General features: G+C 32.2%; 1 protein-coding gene across 1 annotated transcript; it reads right to left on the bottom strand.

Annotated features, from left to right (window-relative positions):
• Positions 1-11,693: 11,693 nt before the first annotated feature.
• On the bottom strand, positions 11,694-12,877 carry LOC130965737 (phytohormone-binding protein CSBP-like). The gene is made up of 2 exons (XM_057890497.1): positions 12,620-12,877; positions 11,694-12,135 (listed from the first exon to the last, which is right to left on the bottom strand). The coding sequence occupies exons 1-2, from the start codon at positions 12,798-12,800 to the stop codon at positions 11,840-11,842; spliced, it is 477 nt and encodes a 158-aa protein (XP_057746480.1). The 5' UTR covers positions 12,801-12,877; the 3' UTR covers positions 11,694-11,839.
• Between the last annotated feature and the right edge of the window lie 13,359 nt (positions 12,878-26,236).

The raw sequence follows: 26,236 nt of genomic DNA on the forward strand, positions 1-26,236 counted from the left end.
CAAAAGGGACATGTAAAGAAATATTGTTGGCAACTAAAGAAGGAGAAAGCCAAGAGCAAAAATAAAGATGATGGTAGCAATGAAGACAAGGTTAATGTAACTTATGATGATTTTCTTCTTGTTGAGGAGTTTGAATCTGTTTACTTTGTTGATAATAATACTAGTTAGGTGATTGATAGTGGTGCTTCTATTTATGTTACATCTACAAGGAATTTGTTTACATCTTATACTCCTGGTGATTTTGGTGATGTAAAAATAGCTCATCAAGGTGTTACAAAATGTGCCAGCGTTGGACAGGTTTGCTTAGAAACCTCCAACAGTACCAAGTTGACTTTTAAGCGTGTGAAGCATGTTCCAGATATTTGGTTGAACTTACTTTCTGTTGGTAAGTTGTGTGATAAAAACTTGGATAGTTCATTTTTTCGTGATAATTGGAAGCTCACCAAGGTTTCCATAGTTGTTGTTAGAGGTACACAACACTCTACTCTTTATATAACTCAAGCAAAGATTGTGAAAGATGTTGTTGATGCTACTGAGTTTGTTGATGAAACTGATTTATGGCATAAGAGATTATGTCATATGAGTGAGAAAGGCATGAATATGTTATCCAAGAGAAATCTTTTATCTATTTACAAGGTTTCTTTGCAAAAGTGCAACCATTGCTTTGCTGGGAAACAAAACAGGGTTTCTTTCAAGAGTCATCCACCTTCAAGGAAGCCAGAGATACTTGACTTGGTGCATTCTGATGTATGTGGGCCGATGAAGACAAGAACACTTGGAGGGTCTATCTATTTTGTAACATTTATTGATGACTATTTTAGAAAACTATGGGTATATACTTTGAAGACCAAAGATCAAGTTTTGAATGTGTTCAAGCAATTTCAAGTTTCTGTTGAAAGAGAAATTGGGAAGAAGTTGAAATGCATTCGTACTGATAATGGTGGTGAGTACTCAGGACCATTTGATGCTTATTGTAAAGAGTATGGTATAAGACATCAGAAGACTCCTCCGAAGACTCCTCAGTTGAATGGCTTAGCTGAAAGGATGAACAGAACATTGGTTGAAAGAATTAGGTGCTTATTGTCATAGTCTGGATTGACAAAATCTTTTAGGGGTGAACCTTTGAGTACTGTTGTTCATCTCTTGAACCAGACACCATGTGTTCCTTTGCAATTTGAAGTGCCAGAGAAGGTATGTTTAGGTAAATATGTTTCTTATGATCATTTAAGAGTCTTTGATGTAAAGTCTTTGTTCATATTCCTAAAGATAAGAGATCAAAACTTGATGTAAAGACTAGGCAGTGTATTTTTATTGGCTATGGCATGGATGAGTTTGGTTACAAGTTTTATGATCCTATTAGCAAGAAGTTAATTCGGAGTAAAGATGTTGCCTTTGTTGAAGACCAAACATTGATGGATGTTGATAATGCGGAGATGTCAATGGTTCAGCCTAGTGATAATTTTTCTGACTTGGATATTACTCCCTCTATGCCTATGGTGGAAGATGGTAGAGTTGAAGTTCAAAATAATGAGCATGATATAAATGCAGGTGAAGATGAAATAGTTGATCCGATACTTGATGAAGTTGGTGATGATGATCAAGATAAAGAACCAGCTTTAAAAATTCCTGCAAATGCACTCAGAAGATCTACAAGAGAGAGGAAGTCTTCGTCAAGGTATTCTCCACATGAATTTGTTTTGTTGACTGATAGGAGAGAACCTTAATACTTTGGAGAGGCTGTTGAAGATGAAAGCAAAGCCCAATGACTTGAAGCTATGCAAGAAGAAATGAAGTCCTTGATTGAGAATGATACTTATGAGTTGGCGAAACTACCGAAGGGTATGCGAGTTTTGAAGAACAAATGAGTATTCATAATCAAGAATGAAGAACACAATTCTAAGCCTCGGTATAAAGCTAGATTGGTTGTTAGAGGCTTTAATTAGAGAAAAGGTGTTGATTATGAGGAGATTTTTTCTCCTGTTATGAGGATGTCATCCATTCGTGCTGTGCTCGGATTAGCAGCTTCTCTTGATCTGGAGATTGAGCAAATGGATGTGAAGACAACTTTTTTTCAGGGTGATTTGGACAAGGAAATCTACATGGAACAACCAGAGAGCTTTGTTGTTAAAGGAAAGGAAGATTTTGTATGCAAGCTTAAGAAAAGTCTTTACGGGTTGAAGCAAGCTCCAAGACAGTGGTACAAGAAGTTTGAATCTATTATGGAGGAGCATGGTTACCGTAAGACAACTTCAGATCATTGTGTATTTGTGCAAAAATTTTTTGATGGTGATTTTATCATTCTTTTGCTTTATGTGGATGATATTTTAATTGTGGACAAGAATACTTTGAGAATTAATGAGTTGAAGAAACAGTTGAGCAAGTTATTTTTGCTATGAAGGACTTGGATCCTGCCAAACAAATTTTAGACATCATTATTACTCGTTATAAAGATTCCAAGAAGATTTATTTGTCACAAGAGAAGTACATAAAGAAGGTGCTTTAAAGGTTTGGCATGAATGATGCCAAATGTGTTAATAGTTCTTTTGCTCCTCATTTTAAGTTGAGTACCAAGCAGTGTCCAACCACTGATGAGGAGAAACAAGCAATGGATGAAATTCCTTATGCCTCAGCTATTGGAAGCTTGATGTATGCTATGGTGGTACTAGACTAGATATTGCTCATGTGGTTGGAACTGTGAGTTGTTTTCTCTCTAATCTAGGTAAAAAACATTGTAATGTTATTAAATGGATTATGAGATATCTCAAAGGTACAACTAACTTGAGTTTGAGTTTTGGTGGTGAGAAACCTTTGTTAGTTGGATTTACTGATGCAGACATGGCAGGAGATATTGATTCTCGAAAGTCTACTTCAGGTTATTTGGTCAAGTTTGTAGGGGGAGCTATTTCATGGCAGTCAAGGTTACATAAGTGTGTTGCACTTTCTACCACAGAGGCAGAGTTTATTGCAACAACTGAAGCATGTAAAGAGTTGTTGTGGATGAAGAAGTTTCTTGTAGCACTTGGTTTCAAGCAAGACCGTTATGTGTTGTTGTGTGATAGTCAAAGTGCTATTCATCTTGCCAAGAATTCTACTTTTCATGCAAGATCTAAACATATTGATGTTAGGTATCACTGGATACGGGATGTGCTAGATTCCAAATTGTTGGGACTTGAGAAAGTTCACACTGATGACAATGGTGCTGATATAATGACAAAAGCATTGTCAAGAGATAAGCTTGAAACATGTTGTTTGATCGCCGAAATGGCGAGAGCCTCCACCTAGTCGAGAAGGGAGAGATTTGTTGGGTTTTTTTCTCTCCTTTGTGAGGCCCAAGCCCAATTTTTTTGGGGTGTATTCTTGCACCCTAGTGTCTCTACCCTAATCAGATTTTTTGGGGTCTTTTGAGAGTGTAAGAGAGTAGCCACAAAGTGAGAGAGAAGAGGGAAAACAGAATTTTTATTTTTATGCAAAACAGTAAATGTCAAATAGTAATTTCTCATTCGTTCACCGTTGGATCGACTTGAAATTTGAACTGCGTATTTTTCTCATCTTGTTCTTCATTCTGAACAGTGGAGATGTTGATTGGAAGTCTGTAGTGGGAGAAATTGGCTTCACAAGAGAGAAAATAGGTTTTTCATTTTTACACAAAGCAACAATCTTTGAACAGTATTTTCTGATTCTTTCACCGTTGGATCGACGTGAATTTGGACTGCAGATTCTTCTCATCTTGTTCTTCATTGGAACAGTGGTGATTTTAATTGGAGGTCTACAGAGGGAGAAATAGGCTTCGAACAATAGCTCTATTTTTTTAGATATTTTTTATCTTCTTGCTTCTCATTTATAAGCTTTGGTACTTTGATATTTTGGCTAGTTATATGTACATTTTTGTGCTTTGTTTGAGACTCTTTTGTACCTCATTTGATTATAGTGGAGCTATTTCATTGGTTTGGACGACTCATAATTTTTACCTCTCACATTGAGGAAGTTTTTCATGTTAAAATCTCGGTGTATTTTTTTTATTATTTTACTTGCTATATTTACTTATTCATAGTTACTGCCATAATGTGTTGTGAGTACTTTTATATTATTTTTGTGTGGGATATTTGTCTTGTTTTTGCTGATAGGCTCTTTCACAATATGTATTTAAAACTAATAATAATTAACAATAGACGACTAACTTTCTCAATGTCAAATTAGAGAATGATAATGATCTATATACGGTAGTGATTATTAAGAGATGACATCATTTTGCCCTACATAGATGATAAGTGCTTAATGAAAAGCAAACCAATTAAATGAATTAATTAACAAAATTTAAATCGTGATGGTTATAGTGTTTAAAAGTGTTTGTTTAATTTACTAAAAAGAGTTAAAAAATTAATATTTAATTTTAAAAATATAAAAATAAATAAATATTTTAAATATTTAAAATTTTTCATAAAAAATAGATTAGACAGCAAATTATAGGTATCATAGAATTCAGCAATATAAATATATGACAAAACGTTAATAGAATGTATATGGTTCATTTTAATCACCATTTAAAATACCAGATTTTTTATTTTAGTAAATAAAATAATTATAATAATTATTAAAATAAATAATTTAAAAAATATTTATCGAAATAAATACCGTCCCTCTCTTATCTCGTTTACAATGTAAACGAGATAATTTTTTCAACCACTAAAAAATAATTTCTTTTTATCTACTATTACATGATAATGCATGTTAATTAAAATAGAGATTTTTTATTTAAATAAAAAATTTTATTTGCCAATTTAATTCGGAATACAAAAATTTACTAATTTGTATATTTAATATATTTTCACCGTCAACGAATGCAAAAAGAATTTTTAAAAGGTAATACAGATATAAGAAACGAAAATAAGATAAAATTATTTTTCTATTTTTCATACCCTATTAGTAAAAATAAAACAAATCATTTTCCCACGTTTTCGATATCCTTGGCAGTGGAACATGTGTGTATATGTGTGTATGAGAGAGAATGAACTTTTATGCGATTGAAGTAGTGATGAGTTTTATTAATAAGATATGTGAAAAGGAACTCTCATAATTGAATTTGGATTTTGTATTAATATTAGAATATATTAATTGATATTTGAAATGATGAAATTACTGAACATGCTCAGGTCTTGGTTATATGAATTATGAGGCTTTAGTTTTATGGTGATTAATCCTGTCATCGATTATCACGCTAAATATACTCTAGTAAATGATTGAGATGCACAAAATAGTACTTCGAGTTGGAGAAAAGAGACTCAAATAGAAGGAAAAATGGAAAACTCTAACCAAACTACAAAACTTAGGTAGAAGAAGAAATAATGGTGTACTATTGGCTAAGGAGGAGTTTCGCAAGCCAGAACCTCCTATCATGGAAGAGGAGCAGCGACAAAGGAAGAAGAACCAAGGAAACTCAGTGAATCCAATCTGGAACCAGGAGAGGAGAGCGAAACCAGCAGTCAAAGAAAAGCATAACAGAGGCAAAAAAGGAGGCAGTCCGACGTGGAGAAAAATGAGGCAGCAAGCGGCAAAAAAATAAAACCAACCTATAGGAGCCTGATGATACGTCATCTTAAGCGACTTTTAGGGTTTTTTTTCATTCATTTTCTTCGATTTTAATCAATTTTTTTTATGTTTTCTAATAGAATTTCATAATAATCAAATATTTGGAGTTGGGATAGTATTTTTGTGTTTTCAGAAGTTTTTGGGCTCCATTAGAAGATTCAGAGAGTTTTCAAATTTTATGCACCATTGGAAGCCCAATCTTTAAAAAAGTATTGTGTGATTTAGGGGAAAGTATAAATTTAATGTCATTATCTATGATGAAGAAGCTACAAATCAAAGAGGAGTAACCAATAAGGATAGCTCTATAAATGACAGACAAATCAATGAAGTATGGACATGGAATAATTGAGAATGTCTTGGTCAAAGTGGAAAAATTTTTCCTCTTAGCAGTTTTTGTGATCCTTGACATAAAGAAAAATGAAAATATCTTCATTATTTTAGGAAGACCATTCCTAACCACTAGGAGAGCTCTCATTGATGTAGAAAATGGGTGAATTAATGTTGAGGGTGCATGATGAGCACTTAGTTTTTCATGTTTTCAAAGTCATGCATCATTCAAGTGAGAAAAAATTTGCATGAAGGTTAAATCAAGTGATCCGAGCCTCCAAAAATCCCTGACATCAAATTTAAGTTTGGTGTTGGGAGTGCATCAGCAAATGAAAAAAAGAAAGTGCCCAGAAAGAAGACTAAAGGTTAGAAGAACAAGAAGATACACACAAGTGATTTCTCACTTGCGCAGAGAGTACTACAAGTCCCTCTACCATCAGGGATATGGTCAGCAAGATTCAACAACAAGTGGCATGACTCTTACACAGTAAACAAGATTCTCTCTTTTGAACACATTGAGCTCATAGATGAAGACACGGGGAGAATATTCATAGTGAGAGGGGAGGGGTTGAAGCATTATGATCAACATCCACATTAGCAAGTATTAATTGTCAAGCTAGTGACGTTAAAAGAGCGCTTGTTGGGAGGCAACCCAACCATCGATAACCTTTTATTTTGTTTTTAATTTCATTTGTTTTATTTGAATAAGTTTTTGCATCACTTATGTACTTTCACTTGATAATCATGATTATTCAAAATTCCATCACCATTGTTTTTTTTTTTTGTTGCTTGAGGAGAAGTAACCACTCTAAGTTTGGTGTTGGAGGCTATGTAAAACATAGCCTAGAAGATGATGAAGAGGGGGGTAACTCTATCTTTGAGCTTTTATTTCTTATATCTTGCATTTGTTTCTGTTCTTAGTTGATAATCATGATTCATTCCTCTTTATTTCACCTTATTTTTGAAATTGCTTGTACCCAATATCTTTAAGCATGCAACAAATAGCTTTTGAATGGAAAAAGTTGAAGAAAATTTTTCACATTTGGGACAATTAAGATTAAGAAAAGTGGAGGTTCTGACAATGTGAGTATGTCATGAGATTAGAAATGTATTATGAAAACTTGCATGGGGAGCTCTAAGACATGGAATGAAGTTTAGAAATGTATTATAGAGGTTCTAAAAAATCTATAAAACCAAGAAGCAACAAGAAAAGAAAAAGAAAAGTAAAGAGCAAGGCTCAAAGCTTTGAGCACCAATGGCTAGGAAGGTTAAAAAGAAATAAAGCTCAAACAGTTGATTTCCTAATTAAGTGCTTGTGGTGTGACTGTGTTAAAGAGAGAGACTTGAGCAAATAAATCCAGAGAGTGCTTCAACACCCGATACCTTGAACCAACTGGTTTGGGAGTGTCAATTGAAAAATCATCTTAAAAATCCACGTTAAGATAGAACATTAACAGTCAAATCCAAGTGCAATTACCCCCAAAAAGAGCTACGAAAAGAAAAGAAGTATTGCTAAGAAAAGAAACGAATGATCACAACAATAGAAAGAATGGAAAAAATATCTTCAAGGTGAAAATTTATAAAGAGACCTTTATAATATCATCCGAATGGAATTCCTAAGTTCTAAGACTTTCAATTGTAAGCCTAGCAAGCATTGGAATCCATACATGATCACACAATTTGGAGTTTATCCCATTGTCACTTGATCACTTTACTCATTGAGATATCACAAGCAAGTCTTCAACTCACTTCATTTAGAGAAATTTCTTTGTGCATAGTTCTTTTTTTGTTTGGGGACAAGCAAGATCTTAAGTTTGGTGTTGTGATGCATGAGCATCTTTAGTTGTTTTATTTATTATTTCTTTGAATGAAATTAGTGATTTTCTTATTCTTAATTGAGATTTTAGTGTTTTAATCAATATTTCTTGAATTTGCTTTGAGTTTTGGTATGTGTAGAAAGAACAAGAATGAAAAGAAGCAAGCAAGAGAAACATTAAGAACAAGGAAGAAGAGAGACAGACAGAGAAGCCTCTCGACATCACAACAAGCAAACAGAGAAGCCTCTAGAGAAGACAGGGAGCCGTGCGTTCAACACACAGCCCCCTACATTCAACGTGCCATGCAGAAGCACCTCCAAGAGCCAAAGCCAACACCATGCGTCTAACGTGAAGAATGACGCGTCTAACGCATGGGCCAGCAAACCTTTCAGTGGCCAACCATCTCTCTCTACGTTTAACTTGCACTCTCCTGCGTCTAACGCATGCATCTGTGTTCTACTTGCGACACCATGTGTTCAACGCATAGGCTTGGAACACCTCCAATGGCTTGCCCTCAATCAATGCGTTCTACTTGCCTAGCCATGCAGTCAATGCAAGCTTTGGGCTACCTCCAATTCAACTTCATCGAGAGAATCTTGTACTTCAACTTTTTTATTACAAATCTTCTGAAAACAAATCTGACTTCTCAAATCCTAAGAGGTTGAGATCATATATACAATCTAGTGCACACTCACATGTGCACTCCTTCTTCTCAGCCATGTAGGCTGAGAGTCGAGCCCAATGGCTCAATATAAACATTAAGTGGATTCTGTAGCCAAGCTTTCCTTGGCCTTAGGGACCAACTTCATACTATGGGTCCCAACATAGCAACCTTTGATGAGAGTAGTGCTTATATCAATATCTAGTAGTCGAACACTAGTATGATACTCCTTAAAGCTGACATTCATCTATTCGACATAGCAGGGGATGTCGTCAGCTTCGATCTCTTCAATTCTTTTGTCCTCGATCCATAGCACTAGTTTTTGAAGTAGGGTCGAGGGTGTTGCCCTACTCCTTCGATTCAATCTCTTTCTCGTATCATATTAAAGGTTGCCTTAGTAGGCACCACTATAAATACCATGGGTGGTTCGATGCTTCCTACTTTAGCCCTGAGTTGGATCATTCCCAGGACTGTTGTCGACTTACCATTGAATCTAATAACAGCCAAATTGGTCTAAATCAAAATTTTTATCATTTTCTGGAATAATGGGAGCATGCTCTCAAGAAGCAAGTTAATTGTTGCTCCTCCATCAACCAGGATGCGATTGATCACCAATCCCTTGACCTTAGCCTTAATATGCAAAGGTCGAAGGTGACCCTTGCTTATCTCATCAAGATTTTTAAATAAACCTTCTTTAATCAGCCCATCTCAATAAATTTGCATTTGTCTATTGGGATGGCATCATTACAATCTCCTTCAAGACAACTCCTAAGGTCTTCAGGGTTGCCCTGAAAATTGAAAGGGAGAACAGACACTGTGGCCATATACCCAAAACCAGTTTTACCAAACATGACGTCTAAGTCATCCTCGAATCCAAAGTTGAAAGTTTCTGTCAATGCTTCATCATCTTCTTTCCCTTTGGGCACCAGCTTGGTTAATATGTTTCTTTCGACTCATTGTTTGACTTCTAGCTAACCATTGATGCATTATCCCCCTTTTGTTCTTACTTCTAAGGGACTTTCTCTCTTTGCTTAATTTTAGATATGGACCCTCTGTGTCGACATAAGCACCCTGTGCTTGAGCCACAACTCTTGAAATGAAGAGAGTTCTATCATGATCATTACATCGAGCTCAACCACCACCTCTTCTACTTCTTTCTCACCGAGAAACACCTCTTTTATGGTTTTCATCCTAATGCCCAAATCCTCCTCTTGAAACGCTGAAATTATAATTCCTTGAGTAGTTGGGAGCATTGTTTTGTACCCATTTATTATTCGACACATTAGAAGGGAGAACTCTAGTTTGATTAGACACTCCTTCGGATTTCTGATCGATTGTGACGATAGTGCACATCTATTGTTTGACAAGAGTACTGGAAGCGTCTCAATTCTTTCCCCTACTTTAATCAAGCTTGCCTCATTTTTTTTTGGAAAATCCGCTCTCTGCTCTTTTTTAAGAATCGAAAGCCTTAGAAGTTGATGAGTTGAACAGAGCACTGCATCGGGGGCATATGGCAACGTTTCCCTCTTTTTCTCTTTGTCTTAGCAAAAAATCCAACAAGTCCTCTCCTGCCTTTGGATAGATAGGCCTTTCTGTTTTGAACATATCAAGTTCGAATTGATCATATTTTTCCATAGGCTCGACAGAGGCCATGTTGATCGAGAAAGTCATCTCCTTTGTTTCAGTAAAGTTTGACGTGACCAGGAAAGGGTCAGAATCCACTTTCATTTCAGATTTTTCTGCAAACTTCAGTAGACCATCGTTAATATCTTTTTGTATCAAGTCCCTGAAATGTATACAATTGTTAGTATAATGCCAGAGGCTTGATGAAATTTGCAAACCTTTTTATTTCTAATTTCAGAAACAGATGACATTCTTTTCCCTTTAGGGAGTACAAGCTGTTTATCTTTTAATAACATGTCGAAAATTTGTTCAGCTTTCGTTAAGTCAAAAGAATAACTTCTTCCCCTTGACAAAGGAGTTTTGTCTTTTATTGGATTAAGAGATCGACACACATATGGAGGCCCATCTTTTAATTCTGCAGCAAAAATAGACTCATTGTTCAACTCTTCTTCACTCATACAGTCGATATAATTTACCTTTTTATTGACTTAAGTTCTTCTTTTTCTTTGTTCAGTTTTTCAATTTGTTGTATCTTATCCGCTAATTGGCCAAGTTTAAAAATTACTGGTTTACTAACTTCTTTCGAATATTGAAATCAAGACCATTAATAGCCATCTTAACTACCACATGTTCAGGAATATGAGTGAAACACTTGTTTCTCATATTATTGAATCGTATTAGGTAGTCATCAATCAACTCAATTTTCTCTCTTTTTACTATAAATAAATTTGATAAAGTCACTTTCATTTCTCCTCTAAAAGATTGATGGTGAAAGCTCCTTTCTAATTGAACCCAACTATGAATTGTGTTAGGTTACAAATTTAAAAATCAAGTGAAGACATTTTTCATAAGTGAAGAAGAAAAATATCTCATTTTCAAATACTTATTGTTAGCCAACTCACCGATTTCGATTGTATATCAAGCTACGTGTTTGACCGTCGATTTTTCACTTTCTCCTGCAAACTTGGTGAGAGATTTGGGAGTTTTGAAAATCTTCCCCCCTCGCCCCACCCCTCTCGCGTGGAAGTTCAACTTGAAACACATAATCTGAAAAGGTAGATATAAAATAGGGTTGATTTGTCACTCCTATATTTAACTCTGCTCTATTCAAGATTTATTCAACCGCTTGGGTTATATCCTGACCATAGGCTTGAACAGCATTATTTGCTCTTGCCTCATTCAAGACTCCATTTGGACCATCCCCTCTATTTAACACTACAGGAGGATTATTACCATACATTCTACCTATTGGTGGTACCAACGGTCGATTAACAACTCCTACAATATTATTGATACATCAAGCTATATACTCTATTCTTACATTATTATTCTTTATTATAAGATTTAAAAATATAGCCATTTGCGGATCGGAGAGTAAGCATATTGGCTAAGTTATGTTGTACTTTTATCAATTGATTATTAATTTAAAAATATTGGTTCTCTAATTTGACCAATAATATAGACTTTAAGAAAATGAAAACATCAATGGGGTACTTATTAAAAAAGGAAAATATTTTTATCCTGAAATTATAATTAAAATATCAAAATATAATTAAATAGAAACTATTTTTACAAAATTGTTTTAATTTATACACATCAAAATTAAAACTATGTGCCGGTATGTTACTTTTTTGTATATTTAATTTGAATGTATTGTTTTGCATATTTTAAAATACTCATATTTTAATATATATTTTATATAAATATCTCATTATTGAATGATATTTTATTTGCATATAACATAAATTCTTTGAACAGGGCTAGCAGCAAAACTAAAGTTTTGCTTCAACCCTTTATTGGTACTAGTAAAGATGGCAATACTTCATCAAGCCTCATTCAACAGATATTTTTCTAGGCTCTTAAGAAAGAATAAAGTGGACTGCGATGTCTTCGATGTCTTGACACTTTCTTCTACCTCTGATGATGATTCATGGTCATAGGAGATTTTCACGTTGACCAAAGTCCGATGATCTTCTATTGAAGAAAGTTGAAAAGTAGTCTTGTAGTATGTTAAACCTTGATTCAGATAACCCCCTTCAATCACTTGCAGCCCAATTTCATGGTTAACTTCATCAAATTCTGTGATCTTCTCCCTCTGGTAATGAGTTACACTTCTTGCATCTTAATAATGTAATTAACGATTAGCAGCAGAGTTAGACAAATCAGAAAATTAGTATAACAATTTTCACACATCATAAAATCAAAACTCCTATTTTTCCATTTATGTTTTATTAATAGAAGTAAATGGCTTTGATATATATGAATTTGATTGCAAATACTAATGCACTCAAAAAAAAAGAAGTAAGAAGTGCATTGATAATTTTTAACTTTAAATTTTAAATTTTTTAACACTAAATATAAATTATTGATATAAAATATAATAAATAAATAGATTAAATAAAATTTATTTAATAATTAACAAAGAATATAACACTCTTTACTTAATAAAAAAGGTTTAAAGACGAGTTAATTTTGAGTTATATTATTTAGTATTTTATTATTAAAAAAGTAAAAATAGAATAAACAATTTGGGATATGAAATTGAAAGGTAATATTTCACAAAAAGCACATTCATGAAAATCTTGCCATCCAGAAGCACACTCACCAGGCAAAAAATTAAAGATGAGGATTGTTCCAATTCCTCCATTGCCTTCGATCAGCTGCACATCTTTCACAATATCTGGAAGAGCTTTCGGAACTATGGTTGGAAAATCCTTTGCCAAAGCTGTCCACAGGGTTTCTAACCCTACACCAACCTCTGCTTGTGTAATGAATTCCTTTACCATAGCTTCTTAATTAGTATATGCTTTCATGGAGGATAGATGATGATATTATTGAGATATATATAGGCATATAGTTGCATAACAATTTAAATTTAGGGAATCTTTTTAAATGTAAGAAAGGTCAAATAGTCCCCCACCTCTGCAAGATGCCTTTTGTTTTTTATGGAAAGATTTAAGATTTTTCTATATATACAAATGCGTGCCTAAAGCAACAAGATACATTGAATCCCAGGAATTAATGCACAAAGAAAATTGAATATTGAATAATTATATGGGTTTAGTTAATATATATTTTAAAAACATAAATTAAAGTTATTGATAAAAAATTAAAATTTTATAAAAAAATATGTAAAGTTTAGTTTTTACTTTTTAATATAATTATTGTATATTTATTAAAATGAAAATTTAAAAGTTCTATTGATAACAATATTATCTTGTACTCTACTTTACATGTTTGTTAAACTATAATTATATGTGTCCTACATCCATCCGATCAAATTCGCGGATGCCAAACACATTAGTCAAGTCAAATTAATAAATACGGAAGAAACCATTCATCGAGTAAATTATTTTTTGTTTTTTTAGTTTTGGACGTTTATCGAAAAATTAGTATATATTGCTGTGGCAGAAGATAATATATGAAAATATATAATTTTTTATAAAAGAAATTAAATAAAAATATATAATAATTATCACTATAAATATTTTATAAAGTTATAATTAAAATTAAAATTTAATTATTTTTATTTAAAAATATTAAAAATAATTAATATGTATTTTAATCAAAATATGAGTTGGTTGAGTAGTTATTTCACTCATTCACTTAAGCAAATTACTTTGTGTGTGGAGTGACTCATTGATTAGAAACAGACCCTAAAATGAGCTTTATTCCGCAGTGAATTAGTTATTGACATATCGAATTGAGAAATACCGTATAAAAAAAATATTATTGTCTTTAAGGTATGCCGAGATGATGAGAAAAACTGTAGAAAAAAAAGGTCCTGCTGTAAATTCAAGTATTTTTGTCAACCAAATCTAACCAAATTCGTCCAAACCCAACAAAAACAACTCACAACGAGCGTGTGAATCACATACTTTTTCTTCGCGTTCCTTCTTCTTCTTCGCGTGTTTCTTCCTCGTCATCATTCTTTTATTGCTTCATTTTTTCTATCTTTTGCTCATCTTCTTCCTAGTAGTTTTGCAGCATTACGTATGTTTTCTTTTTCTTTGTTTAATTTTTTCTTGTTTTTATTCTTGTTAAGAGAGTAAAACAAAAAGAATTATGAGAAGGTCAAACAAGATGGAGAAGATGAACAAGAAAAGAAGAAGAAAATGATGACCATAAAAAAGAAAAAAAGAAGGAAGAGTTTTAAGTTATGTAGAATTTATTACAAAATAGCACCGAAATTTTTCAACTATAACACAAAAAGTTTCTTAATTTTGATACCAAAATTTCTTAACAGTGTCATTTCTAACTAAAGGTGTATTTTTCTTATCATTGAACTAGTTGGACGTTATTGAATTCATATATAAGAGATTTAGCCATTTCTGTGTCATTTACAACAAATTGATGTTTTTTTAAATATATTTGAATGTATTTTGTTGGATAAGTGAGTTAAGGATTTAGATTTGGACATGTGATTTTTCAAAAAAATTTTGTATTATTAACTAAATTTTTCTGTGACATTTATAATATGTAAGAGATTTAATCATTTTTGTCCGTTTGTGTAAATTTATGGTGTGTCTTTTGAATCTGAAATACATTTCAATATCTTTTTTAGTTGAGTGAATTAGTTTTGAACTTGTAGTCCTTTGAGTAATTTTGTGTCATTCATCAAAGATTTCAGTGTCATTTACCCAAATTTTCTGTGTCATTTATAACTAAATGATGTGTTGTTGTTATTGTTGAACCAATTGTGTGATATTTAACTAAGAAAAAAAAGATGATGATGATGATGATGATGATGATGAAGCTGTTGCCCCTACAAGCATGGTTCGGCCAAGTGATGAACGAAAATTAAAGTCCACGGATATCGGCAAATACACCGGATCATTCAAGTAATATCATAGTGAGTGGATATCGTTCTCATGAGGATTAAAGTACTGAGCAAGCAAATATCAAATTAAACACCTAATTAGATCAATAAAACATGGATTGATGAAGGCAAAAACTTGTATCTTACTTGGATTCTTAAGTGCTTGAGATATAGTGATGTGAATGTTGATTGAAAGAAGACAATGATGGTGAGAGTCAAGGGATTCAGAGATGTTTATGCTCTTAGGGAAATCAAACCTTGTTTACTTATCTTGAAGTATGCAAAGAACTTTCACGACAAATCTTTAGTAACTGATTTTCAATTTGTTGGTTCCTCAGTTTCTCAATAATCAACTAGTTGTTCGTTAATTAATTAAAGAGGTTAAGCACAAAAAACTTATTTAAATTCTAATAAAATTTAAAAGTAGTCCTTAAGTCGAATGATGTGTTATTATTCAAGCTAGTCTTGTCCAGTTAAACTTTAGAAGAAAACACAATTTCTAAAAGTTGTTCTAATCCAAATTATATGTCACTTAAATACTGCAACAGATGCGGGGGATGGCGGCAGCAAATTGCCTGCGGTGTCACCAACAGTAGCAATTCAGGGTGGATAGCTACGATCCCTTCCCAAATCAAACTACCGACGCCGAATCGCACTGATTTAGTGTCGAACCCACGAAATCCGCTGCTAACCCCAATCCATCTAGTGATGATTTTACCCAAATTCAATTTAGAATATCCAAAATAAAAAAATGAGGAACCCGCCAAAAGAGAGTGCAGAGCGCGCGAAACTCTTCCCTGCTCCACCGTGCCCCACTGTGTCACCATGGAATCGCATGGCTGCCGATCCACCCTTCTCTCCCTGCCGTCGACCCTTCTCAAAATCATATCCATAGCTTAGATTCTTCATCACGGGAACACATAAGGGGCAGAGGCACAAAACACACCTCCGCAAACGAAGACACAGGACAAAAGGGGGTGAAGCAAAATCCTGTCTTGAAAATCATGTATGTGTCGCAAACTAATTGAACTACTATTCCTATCCGAATTCAAAGAGTCAAGTGAAAGAGTTTTGAAGATTGAATTCAAAGATTAAATTTTCTAATTATAATAAAAGAATTCAAAAGATATTAGCATACTTTTCGATATCATTAATCCTAATGAAGAATGAATAACTCAACCATGAAACAGATCAATGCAAAACCTTAAAATAAAATAAACTTAGATTAATAATCCATAGAAATATAAATAGAGCTCCAAACCCTTTGACAAAGGATTAGTTACCCATGAAAAAGTAAAAGAAAATGAGAAGAAAACTATGCTGAAGAAATGAATATTCGGATTTGAATCCAACGATCCTCCTCCTCTTGGATGTCGATCTTTTGTAAACAAGGTTCACTTATCCTAATTCTAGAATTCAAATTCAAATTCAAAAACTATCATAATCTTATCTTTCGAAAAGGAAGAAAGGTAACTAACTTACTTTAAATTCAAATCAAAATAATAATTCAAAATCAAATCCTAACAACTAAATCTTTAATTTTTTAGAAAGAATTAATAACAAATCTTTTGGAATCTTGAATGTTTTGGATATGATTAAGACTTTTAATGATGTATATAATTGAGATTAGGCCTTAACTATTGCACCTTGAGAGTTGGAATTGTCTTTACGTCGGGCTTGTTTTAAAGGAATTTGGGTGTAAGCCCAAAATACACTTCTTAGGAGGCACACACACCGGGTGTGTGTCTTGGAGGCTTTAATTGATGCCCGGCGGATGAAGGGAGAAGACAGGGTTCACTGGTGTGTGAGGAAGACCCGTCAGGTGTGTGGGATATTTGCCAAGCATATGGGCTGTCCGCCGGGCGTGTGGGCTGTCCCTCGGGTATGGATGTTGAGAAGTCTGGGGCAGTATTTTTTGTGTCCCAAAGATGAGGGTGGCGCGTTCCACAAACTAAATGTCCACTATAAACATATGCATATCATTCTGAAGCTCTGGATGTTAGTTTTATAACGCAACTAAATCTACCTCATTTGGACCTCTGTAGCTCAAGTTATGACTACTTGAGTATTAAGAGGTCAGGGTTGGGGACATGCATGCCGAGTTGTAAGCATGCCTGCCGGGCTCGCATGCAATTTTGTGTTTTGGGCTCCAGTTTTCTTCCTTTTGGGCACGATTTCATTCCTTAGGGCACGGTTTTTCTACCCTTAAACTGTATTTATGTTTTTCTTATAAAAAGCTTTAATTTCTGTTTGTTTTTTAGCCGAAAATTTTTGAAAACACAAGAACACTATCCCAACTCCAATTATTTTATTATTTATGAAATTCCATTAGAAAACATAAGAAATTTAATTAAACTCCTAAGAAAATGAATACAAAAGAACCCTAAAAATTGCTTAAGGTGACGTATCATCACCAAGTTGGCGACCAAGGTGAAATAGCCGATTTTTGACGTTTTCTTCTTAGATTTTTCGGTCAGAAAACTTTCTTGGTGTTTTGGTGTTGGTGGCTGCAGCAAGGTAGGGTTAGAAAATTTTTGTGATAAATAAATATATTAATATTCTGTGATTGCTGGGTTGTAAATTTATGCTTGAATTTGAGTGTTGTTATGTTGAAAGTTTGAAGAAATAATTAAGTTTCAAGAACTATTGAAAAACCGAACTGAATAGTCATAATTAATGATAAATATAATCTAGAATCATAATAAAAATAATGTGTTTTAGTGGCTGGGAATTTATTTTAAATATTGAAAAAAATCGATTACCGAAAATATTGAAAAATTAGTTAAAAATTGAATAAAATTTGATGAATTTTTTATGACTTTGCTTTGGTTCTTTGAAGAACATGAAACCCTCATGTTTTAATTATTTTGTGGCCAAATTTTAATTAAAAAAAAGTTTTGGGAATGAGAATTAATTAAAAAAGTTTAGAGTTTAAAACGAAATTTTTAAAAGTTAAGTGGTTAAAGTAAAATTTTTAAAAATTTGGGGTCAAAATAAATTTTTAAAAATTTTGAGAAATTAAATATTATTAACCGAAACATATTATAATAAATTTTATTATTATTTTTATTTGAATAATTATCTTTATAATAAAAGATATAACATAACTAAAAGGGATAAATAAACAAGTTTTTCTAAAAGCTTTAAAAAGACAATCTAAATTCAAGATTGTATGATTTCTCCCTTTTATAAAATATTTAGGAAAAGACGAGAGAATAATACAAAGATAATTTGAGATGTTAGAAGAAATAAATTAAAAGAATAATTAAAAAAAGAAAAGAGAAACAATAAGAACTTGTTGAATGTCTATCTGCTGCTAGAGGTACAGTAGATATATGGTAGTAGGCTTACCTAGAGTAGCTTCCAGAAGTAAAATCTTACATGTTTCAGCTGGAGAGTAGTGCCTATAAGACAGAGGTTCTTATAGAGGTCATGTCACTGAAAGTCATACCCAGACAAAGGTTGTTAGCTTACGTCGGGAGAGGGTAGAAACTGACAGATGAGCTCATTATCTGCACTAGGAATAGACATGCATCATACTTGTTTGTGCATATTTCTTTGTTATATGTTTCTGTGATTCATGTGTATGTGCTTTTTGATTAATTGTTTCTTTGTGTCTTTGATTGTTAAAGTTTGTATGTATCCTGTGATTGTTGTTGTTGGCTAAGTATAACATAAAATGAACCTAACTAACTACCCCAACCCTACTAAGGACTCCCCAATTTTTATTCCCTCTTTTCCACCCTTTCAGCTACAGGTGCGAAGGTTTATTGTGAAGCTACAGATGCATGGAGGAGTTTGTTTGCGAATTGAGTATTTGTTAGAATTTATTTATTTTTCCTCGCCTTATTAGTTGAAGTTTTATTCGGAAAGGTAGGCTAGTATTTATTATTCATTTGAATAACTATAATGTATTACTAGTAATTATGTGATTATTTTTTATGGGAGTCTTTGTTGAATGATTTTTAATGAATAAAAACAGAATTGACTAGATTTTTCCTAAAACTGGGAACGTATTAATGTCATAAAGGTTCAACATTAAATAGATAATAAAGGAAAACAGGTCAGTAACACCTTATTTTTAGTACAATCATGACGTGCTAAAAGTTGGGTTATTATATGAAACGCAATTTACAAAAAGTCCAAGCACGAATGAAGGCTCGGGATGACAGCAAATACACAGAGTTTGAATTCAATGTGGGTGACTTTGTCTACGTAAAATTGCAGTATATCAACAAAGATTAGTAGCTTTAGTGAAGAATCAAAAGTTGTCTATGCACTATACTTTGGTCCTTTCTCTGTATTGACAAAGATCAGCTAGGATTCGTCCGGCCTTTCACATTTTATTGTTGAAGAAATGTGAAGGTGCACTTTCTCCAGCAACAACAATTTTTCGCCGTTGTTAGTGGATGCAAAAGCGTGGCGGTAGCTCAACAAGTGTGGCAAAAAGTTATCATCACGCTTTTTTCAATTTTTTACCACGCTTTAAAAGCGTGGCAATAAAGTTATTTTCTTATAGTGATGAAAAGGGTTGCCACTTACAGTCACGGATAGTTATACAGCATAGAATAATTAAAAAGGATGACAAGTGAATCGAAGAGGTTCTGATTCAGTGGCAAAACTCATATGAAGAGAAAGTTACATTGGAGTTATATAAAGACATGAAGACCCAATATCTTACTGTCGACTTTGAAGGCAAAATTTGTTTTCATGGAGGGGATATTGATATAAGTAGAAAATAGAGAATAGTTAGTAGAATTGTGCGATAGAAAGAGAATATAAAGATTCAAGTGGATTTAACTGACTCCCACAGAAAAAAAGCATGTTGAGAAAAGCATCAAATAGCTGAAAAAGATTTGAAAAGAGACATTGAGCATTGTAAATAGTGTCTCTTTTTATCTGGATTCTTCTTTGAATTTTTCCTGTCTTATTGTTTTTCTCTTATTCTATCTTTATTCTATTGTGCAGGTCATTGTCTTCACCTCTATTTTTTCAATTTTTATCCATTCTTGTAATACAATAGTAATTCGTACAATTTTTTTTAGAGTAAAGATCCAATCCGATCCTTGTCCATTTTCACAAAAGACAACGCGATTTCTGTCCAAAAAAATGGACACTTCGATCCTCAACCTTTTTATTTTGGGACAATACGATCTCTCTGTTAAAAAAATTATTAAATAATAACAAAAAATAATTGTGTGGGGTTTTATTTGTATTTTGTGGGGTTTTAATCCCCCACAAAATTTTTTCAACAATATAACCAATTACTACCACTACTTTCTTCATCCTCATTATTATCACTCCTACTTCTATTATTTTATTGTGTAACCATATTTTATCATCATCATTATCTCCTCTTCTTTCATTTCTTATTCGATGTTATTTTTTTTCTTTAAAAGGTATTTGTACTATAATTACTTTTTTTTTGCTGAATTATTTTCATCAATGGTTTTTCTTTATTTAACCACCATTGGTGAAGAAATTTTTCAAAAACAAACTTATTAATAGTTTGTGGAGGTTTAAAACCCCTACAAAATATAAATAAAACCACCACAAAACTAATTTTTGTTATTATTTAACGGATTTTTTAACAAAGGGATCGTATTGTCCCAAAATAAAAAAGTTGAGTGTTGAAGTATTCCTTTTTTTTGAATAAAAATCGTTTTGTCTTTCATAAAAATAGACAAAGACCGAATTGAGTGTTTACTTTTTTTTTAACCAACACTGTAATTGATGATTCAATATAAGGAAATTATATGGTACAGATTTAAATCTGTACAGATTTAAAGATATGACTACGTAGCAAAATCTAAACCACACATCCTAAAGCTACACTTTTCACTTAAAACCGTAACTCTTCACAAAGAAAAGCATCACCTAATGGAAAAAAGTAAATTAGAAGATTTGAGAGAAGAAATAATTAAGTTATCAAAATTAATAGATCAAAAATTAATGATTTTAACTAATGTTAACTATAACGACACCGAATTCTTAAAATCAATACAAAATGACTTTTCTTAAAATCTTTATTTTACTATAAGTTTTATTGAAGGACTTCAAAAACCTGAAAAAACTTATTTTTCACACGGAATTTCTAAAAATGTTACCATGAAAATGATTCCCCACATCTATATCATACTTTTAACCCACAATTAAATTCTATAGTAGATATGCTTGAAGAAATATTAACATCCATAAAATTTTAAAGAAATAAGGAAAAAGAGAATCCCAAGGAAGAGAAATTTCAAAATATAATCAACATAACAGATTTAAAAGTAAAACCACCACTAAAATTATGAATATTGAAGAAAAATTAGAAGAAGTTACAATGCTTTTTAAACAATTAAAAATGACTCAAGAAAATAATATTATGGAACAGGAATTTCAAATAGAAGAAGAATTAGTAAATTCTGAAAATATAGAAAATGAAGAACATATCTTAGATTATTCAAGTGACGAAGAACCAGCAATTCCAATGCAAGTTAAAAATGAAGCTGAAACATCTAAGGATAATCAATCTCAATTTAAATGGGAAACAGGTTTTGATAATTATGCTTTTAAAAAAGGGTTTATAAATAAAGATTCAAAATATACAAAAATACCGTCAAAATACGTTCCTAAAATCCAGGAAATGGAAGGAGAAAGAATGCTCGATTTAGACTGCAAAAAGAACGAAAAAGAAATTTTCAAAAACTGGTTGAATTCCTTCTTATTAGAAGCCTTTACTAATCCAAAATTTAGTGAATTGTCTGGAAGGGACATTTGGAATTACATAAGGTTTCATACTAAAGGAACTATAAGAGATTATATGGCATCAATAGAAAACCAAATAATAGAAGAATTAGAAACAAAAACAACAGCTTATGATAAGATATTATATATAATGATGATTCTATATAAAGAATTTTTTGGAAAAAATATTATAGATCATAGACAAGAAGTCTATAATAAAGAATATCAAGAAGCAAAAAACCATTTAGCTAATATTCAGATATATGATTTATGTAATGTGGAGTCTTATATATGTGAATATAGAATACATTATTACAAATTAAAAGAAGAAGATAAAAATCATTATCTTAGTATGTACATAACAAAACTTCCATATCCTGCTAATGAATTTATAATGGGAAGATTTATAAGAGAAATAAATAGAGGAACAATTGAAAATAATTTTGGTGGAGCAACCTCTGCAATAAGAGAGGAAATAAAAGAATGTTGTATGCAAGAAGCAACTCAAAAAAGATTTGCAAATATAATTAGAATTTGCTGTCAGGATAATGAGGAGATACCTCAAAAATATGGTCTTAATAAAAATTTTCAAAGAAAAAGAAAATATTAATTTAGAAAAAGAAAATACTATCCAAACTGGAGAAAAAAGAGATATTTTAGAAAAGAAAATAACAATAAAAACAAAAGACAAAGAAATAACTATTGCCTGAATAAAAAAGAAAATTGTAAATGTTGGTATTGCCAAGAAGAAGGACATTACGCAAATGAATGCCCGAAAAAGAAGGATAAAAAGGATCTTACTAAACAAATAGAAATTGCTAAGTCTTGTTTAATGGAACCATTAGAAGAATCTGATGATAACTTAGACTATATTTTTGAATATGTCTCGGAAACAGACTCAGAGACTGAGTAATAATGCTACATTTATTACTATAAAAATAATAGAAAAGTTTATAAATGCTTTCATAGATTCTGGGGCAACACAATGCTTTGCTAGTTCAAATATAAAACTTGATTGGAAAAAATTAAAGAAACCATTAAGAGTTAGAATAGCTGACAAATCAATACATAAAATTGACCAAAAAGCAGAGATGGTTGAAATTTTTATTCAAAATTATAGATTCATTGTTCCATCTATATATATGTTAGATTCTGGAATGGATTTTATCATAGGAAATAACTTTTTAAAGCTATATCATCCATTCATTCAAGAATTAACCTATATAGTTTTAAAAGCTCCACACGATTCTTCAATAAATCAAAAATCAAAACGTATAAAAATACCAACTACTACTATAGATAAGATCTTAAAATTTAAAATATTTTCTATATTAGAAACATGTTATTTAAATCTATACTTCCAGATAAATATTCCAAAAAATAATCTTGAAATAAAGATAGAAGAACTCTTGGATGAAATTTGTGCTGAAAATCCTTTAGATATTAAAAATACAAATAACGAATTAGTAAGCATTAAATTAAAAGATCCCACAAAAGAGATAAATGTTCCAAATAAAATTCCTTATTCCGCAAGAGATAGAGAAGAGTTCTCATTAGAATGTAAAGATCTTTTGGAAAAAGGAATTATAAGATTAAGTAAAAGTCCTCATGCGGCTCCAGCTTTTTACGTTGAAAACAATAATGAAATTAAAAGGGAAAAACGAAGAATGGTAATAAACTATAAGAAAATGAATGAAGCAACTATTGGTGATGCTCATAAACTTCCAAGAAAAGATTCTATTTTAGAAAAAAATCAAAGGAGCAACTTGGTTTTCATCTCTTGATGCAAAATCAGGATATTGGCAACTTCGTTTAGACGAAGAAACAAAGAAATTAACCGCTTTTACTTGCCCAACAAAAGAATCAACAAGTGTGTTGCTTTATGAATGGAATGTATTACCATTCGGATTAAAGCAAGCCCCAGGTATTTATCAAAGATTTATGGAAGAAAATCTAAAAGAGTTAAATGAATTTGTTTTAGTATACATTGATGATATACTAATTTTTATAAAACAGGATAAAGAAGATCATCTTCAAAAATTATTAATAGTTTTAGAAAGATGTAAACAGAAAGGATTAGTTCTTAGCAAAAAGAAAGCAAGAATAGCAAAACAAGAAATAGAGTTTCTTGGATTAATTCTATTTACTCAAGGAAAGCTAAAACTTCAACCAAATGTTCTAGAAAAGGTAAATTTATTTCCTAACAGAAAAGAAGATAGAAAACAATTACAAAGATTTTTAGGGTGTATAAATTATATTTCAGATCAAGGATTTTTAAAGAATATAACAGAATACACTAAAAGCTTATTTCCAAAAATAAGTACTAAAAAAGAATGGAAATGGGATGAAAAAGATAGTATACAAATTCAAAGAATTAAAGAATTATGTGAAAAACTTCCAGAACTTTATATTCCAGAAGAAAATGACTACTTAATAGTAGAAACAGATGCTTCAGACATAACCTGGTCAGGATGTCTAAAAGCTAAGAAAGCTATAAAAAGTTTGGAACAAGAAAAAGAATCACTAGATTCTAAATATCCCCCAAAGGAATTACTTTGCAGGTATATTTCAGGGACTTTTACTCCAACAGAACAGAGATATACCACTCATGAAAAGAAAACTCTAGCAGCAATTAAATCTCTTAAGAAATGGAAAATTGATTTACTACCCAGAGAATTTACATTAAGGACAGATTCAAGTTACCTAACAGGTTTTATACGATATAACTTAAAAGTTGATTATAATCATGGACGATTGGTAAGATGGCAATTATTTTTGTTACAATATCCAATAAAAATTTAATATATTAAGGGTGACAAAAATGTTATTGCAGATACATTAACAAGAGAATGGAGTTCGTCTACAACGCATTAGATCAAGAAATTCAAAAATACAAACAAGAACTCGAAAAATGCAAGCATTGTCAGCAAATAAAGACACAGATCCAATCCCTCAAGAAGGCCATCGAAGCAATGAAATCAACACAACAACCGAAACCATCAGAGTTCAGCCAGCTAAGCGTGGTGGACAAATCAGGTGAAGAAAAAATTCCAGAAAATAAAACAATTGCGAAAATTATCAAAAAATCCACCCAAGATAAAAAATATTATGTAATTTATAATGGTCCCATGAAAGGAGTATATGATGCCTGGGAAAAAGCAGCACCATTTACACATCAATCAAGGATAATTTATAAAGGAGGGTTTTTAACACTGGAAGAAGCAAAAGAATCCTTCAGGGAATATGAAGCTCTTCATCCAGAGCAAATCCTAAAAAGAGCAAATAAAGCTCCAATTCAAACCCAGAGAACAGGGATGATAAGAAACATTCCTACAAGGGCTGAAATCAAGGAAAAGAAAAGGGTCTGTAGATCAAATCTCAAAGAAACCCTTAACATAGTCCTGAATTGGACTGAAGAAAAAAGGGCAATCTTAGGATATTATCCTATTGCCAAAGAACAGCTAACAAAGCTGGTTATATTTACAGATGCTTTCCCATCTGACACCTATCAGTTTTTCCAATATGGATTAATTGATACAATTTTAATTTTTAATGATTTGAAAATTATTAGTGAGTTTCCTGCAGGATTCGTTGATGCAGTAAAGAGATTTAAAAATATGATTGACAACGTAAATCCAAGGGATATATCCCTAAAATTTACGAATAGTCAACCTATCTTTAATGAAGAAGAAGAATGCTTGGTTCCAGCACATCAAGTAATTTTCATGTCCGTCTTCCCAGGAAACTTTCAACCAATTGATCAAGTTCAAGATTTAACAATCTACAGTCATGAAGGAAGACTAGCCAGCACACTAACAAGGGTCTTCGAAAGAACTCAAAAGATAACAAGGGAATCTCACACAAGAATCAATTATAAAAGCAGAAATACTTTGCTTGTGTCCAATAAAAGGAATGAAATTGAGGAAAGAGAGATGAGACTCTTAGTGGAATTTGAATCAGCATTCTACAACTTATCTGGACTCTTATAAAAGCTCTCCGAAGGGATAAAGAGGAATCTCTGCTATTTGATAAAAGACAGAGAAGACCACAAATGCCAGCTATGTGTCTCAGAGTTATCTGAAGAAAGCAATAATGAAATGGAATCAACCCACATGATAAAGGAAGAAGATAACGCATCTGAAGGGCACATAATGAAAGAGGAGGACAGCACATCTGAAGCATCTCTCAACATTATTGCATAGTGACGTAAACGCTTAGGTCATAGAGCACCAACAATGTAGCTGGTGCAAGATAATAAACAATGACGTAAGCATTGACGTCATAAGAAGGGTAAGGATGGGAATTGTCCATCAGACCCAACCATTATAAATAGGTTGCTTAGGCAATTGTAGAAGGCATCAGACAATAGAAAGCAAGAGGCTAAGAGTACTCATATGCTAGGAGAGCAAGGAGGAAGCTGCCGAGGCGATTATATAGTCTGAAGAAGATTCCCTTAGGAAAAACCAATTCTAAACTCCCCTCTCGAGTTAGTATCTACAATCTCCCCTCTGGAGATAAAAACATCTTATGTAAATATTCTAAATAAAGGAAGTTTTTCTCCAGAAAGGTACGCCTTTATCCTAATCTCATAGTAATGAATTATTTAGAAAGTTTAGAATTAACGGAAGAATTTGATTATTATAGATTATCTGCCTTATTAGATAATGAAAA

The sequence above is a fragment of the Arachis stenosperma genome, chromosome 3, assembly GCF_014773155.1.
Source record: "Arachis stenosperma cultivar V10309 chromosome 3, arast.V10309.gnm1.PFL2, whole genome shotgun sequence".
Taxonomy (NCBI): Eukaryota; Viridiplantae; Streptophyta; class Magnoliopsida; order Fabales; family Fabaceae; genus Arachis; species Arachis stenosperma.

Bases quoted from the DNA above. Each gene is read 5' to 3' on its own strand.
- LOC130965737 (XM_057890497.1), bottom strand. From the start codon at position 12,800: ATGGTAAAGGAATTCATTACACAAGCAGAGGTTGGTGTAGGGTTAGAA. The intron at 12,136-12,619 runs GTGAGTGTGCTT...TACATTATTAAG, and splicing joins CATCTTTAATTTTTTGCCTG to ATGCAAGAAGTGTAACTCAT.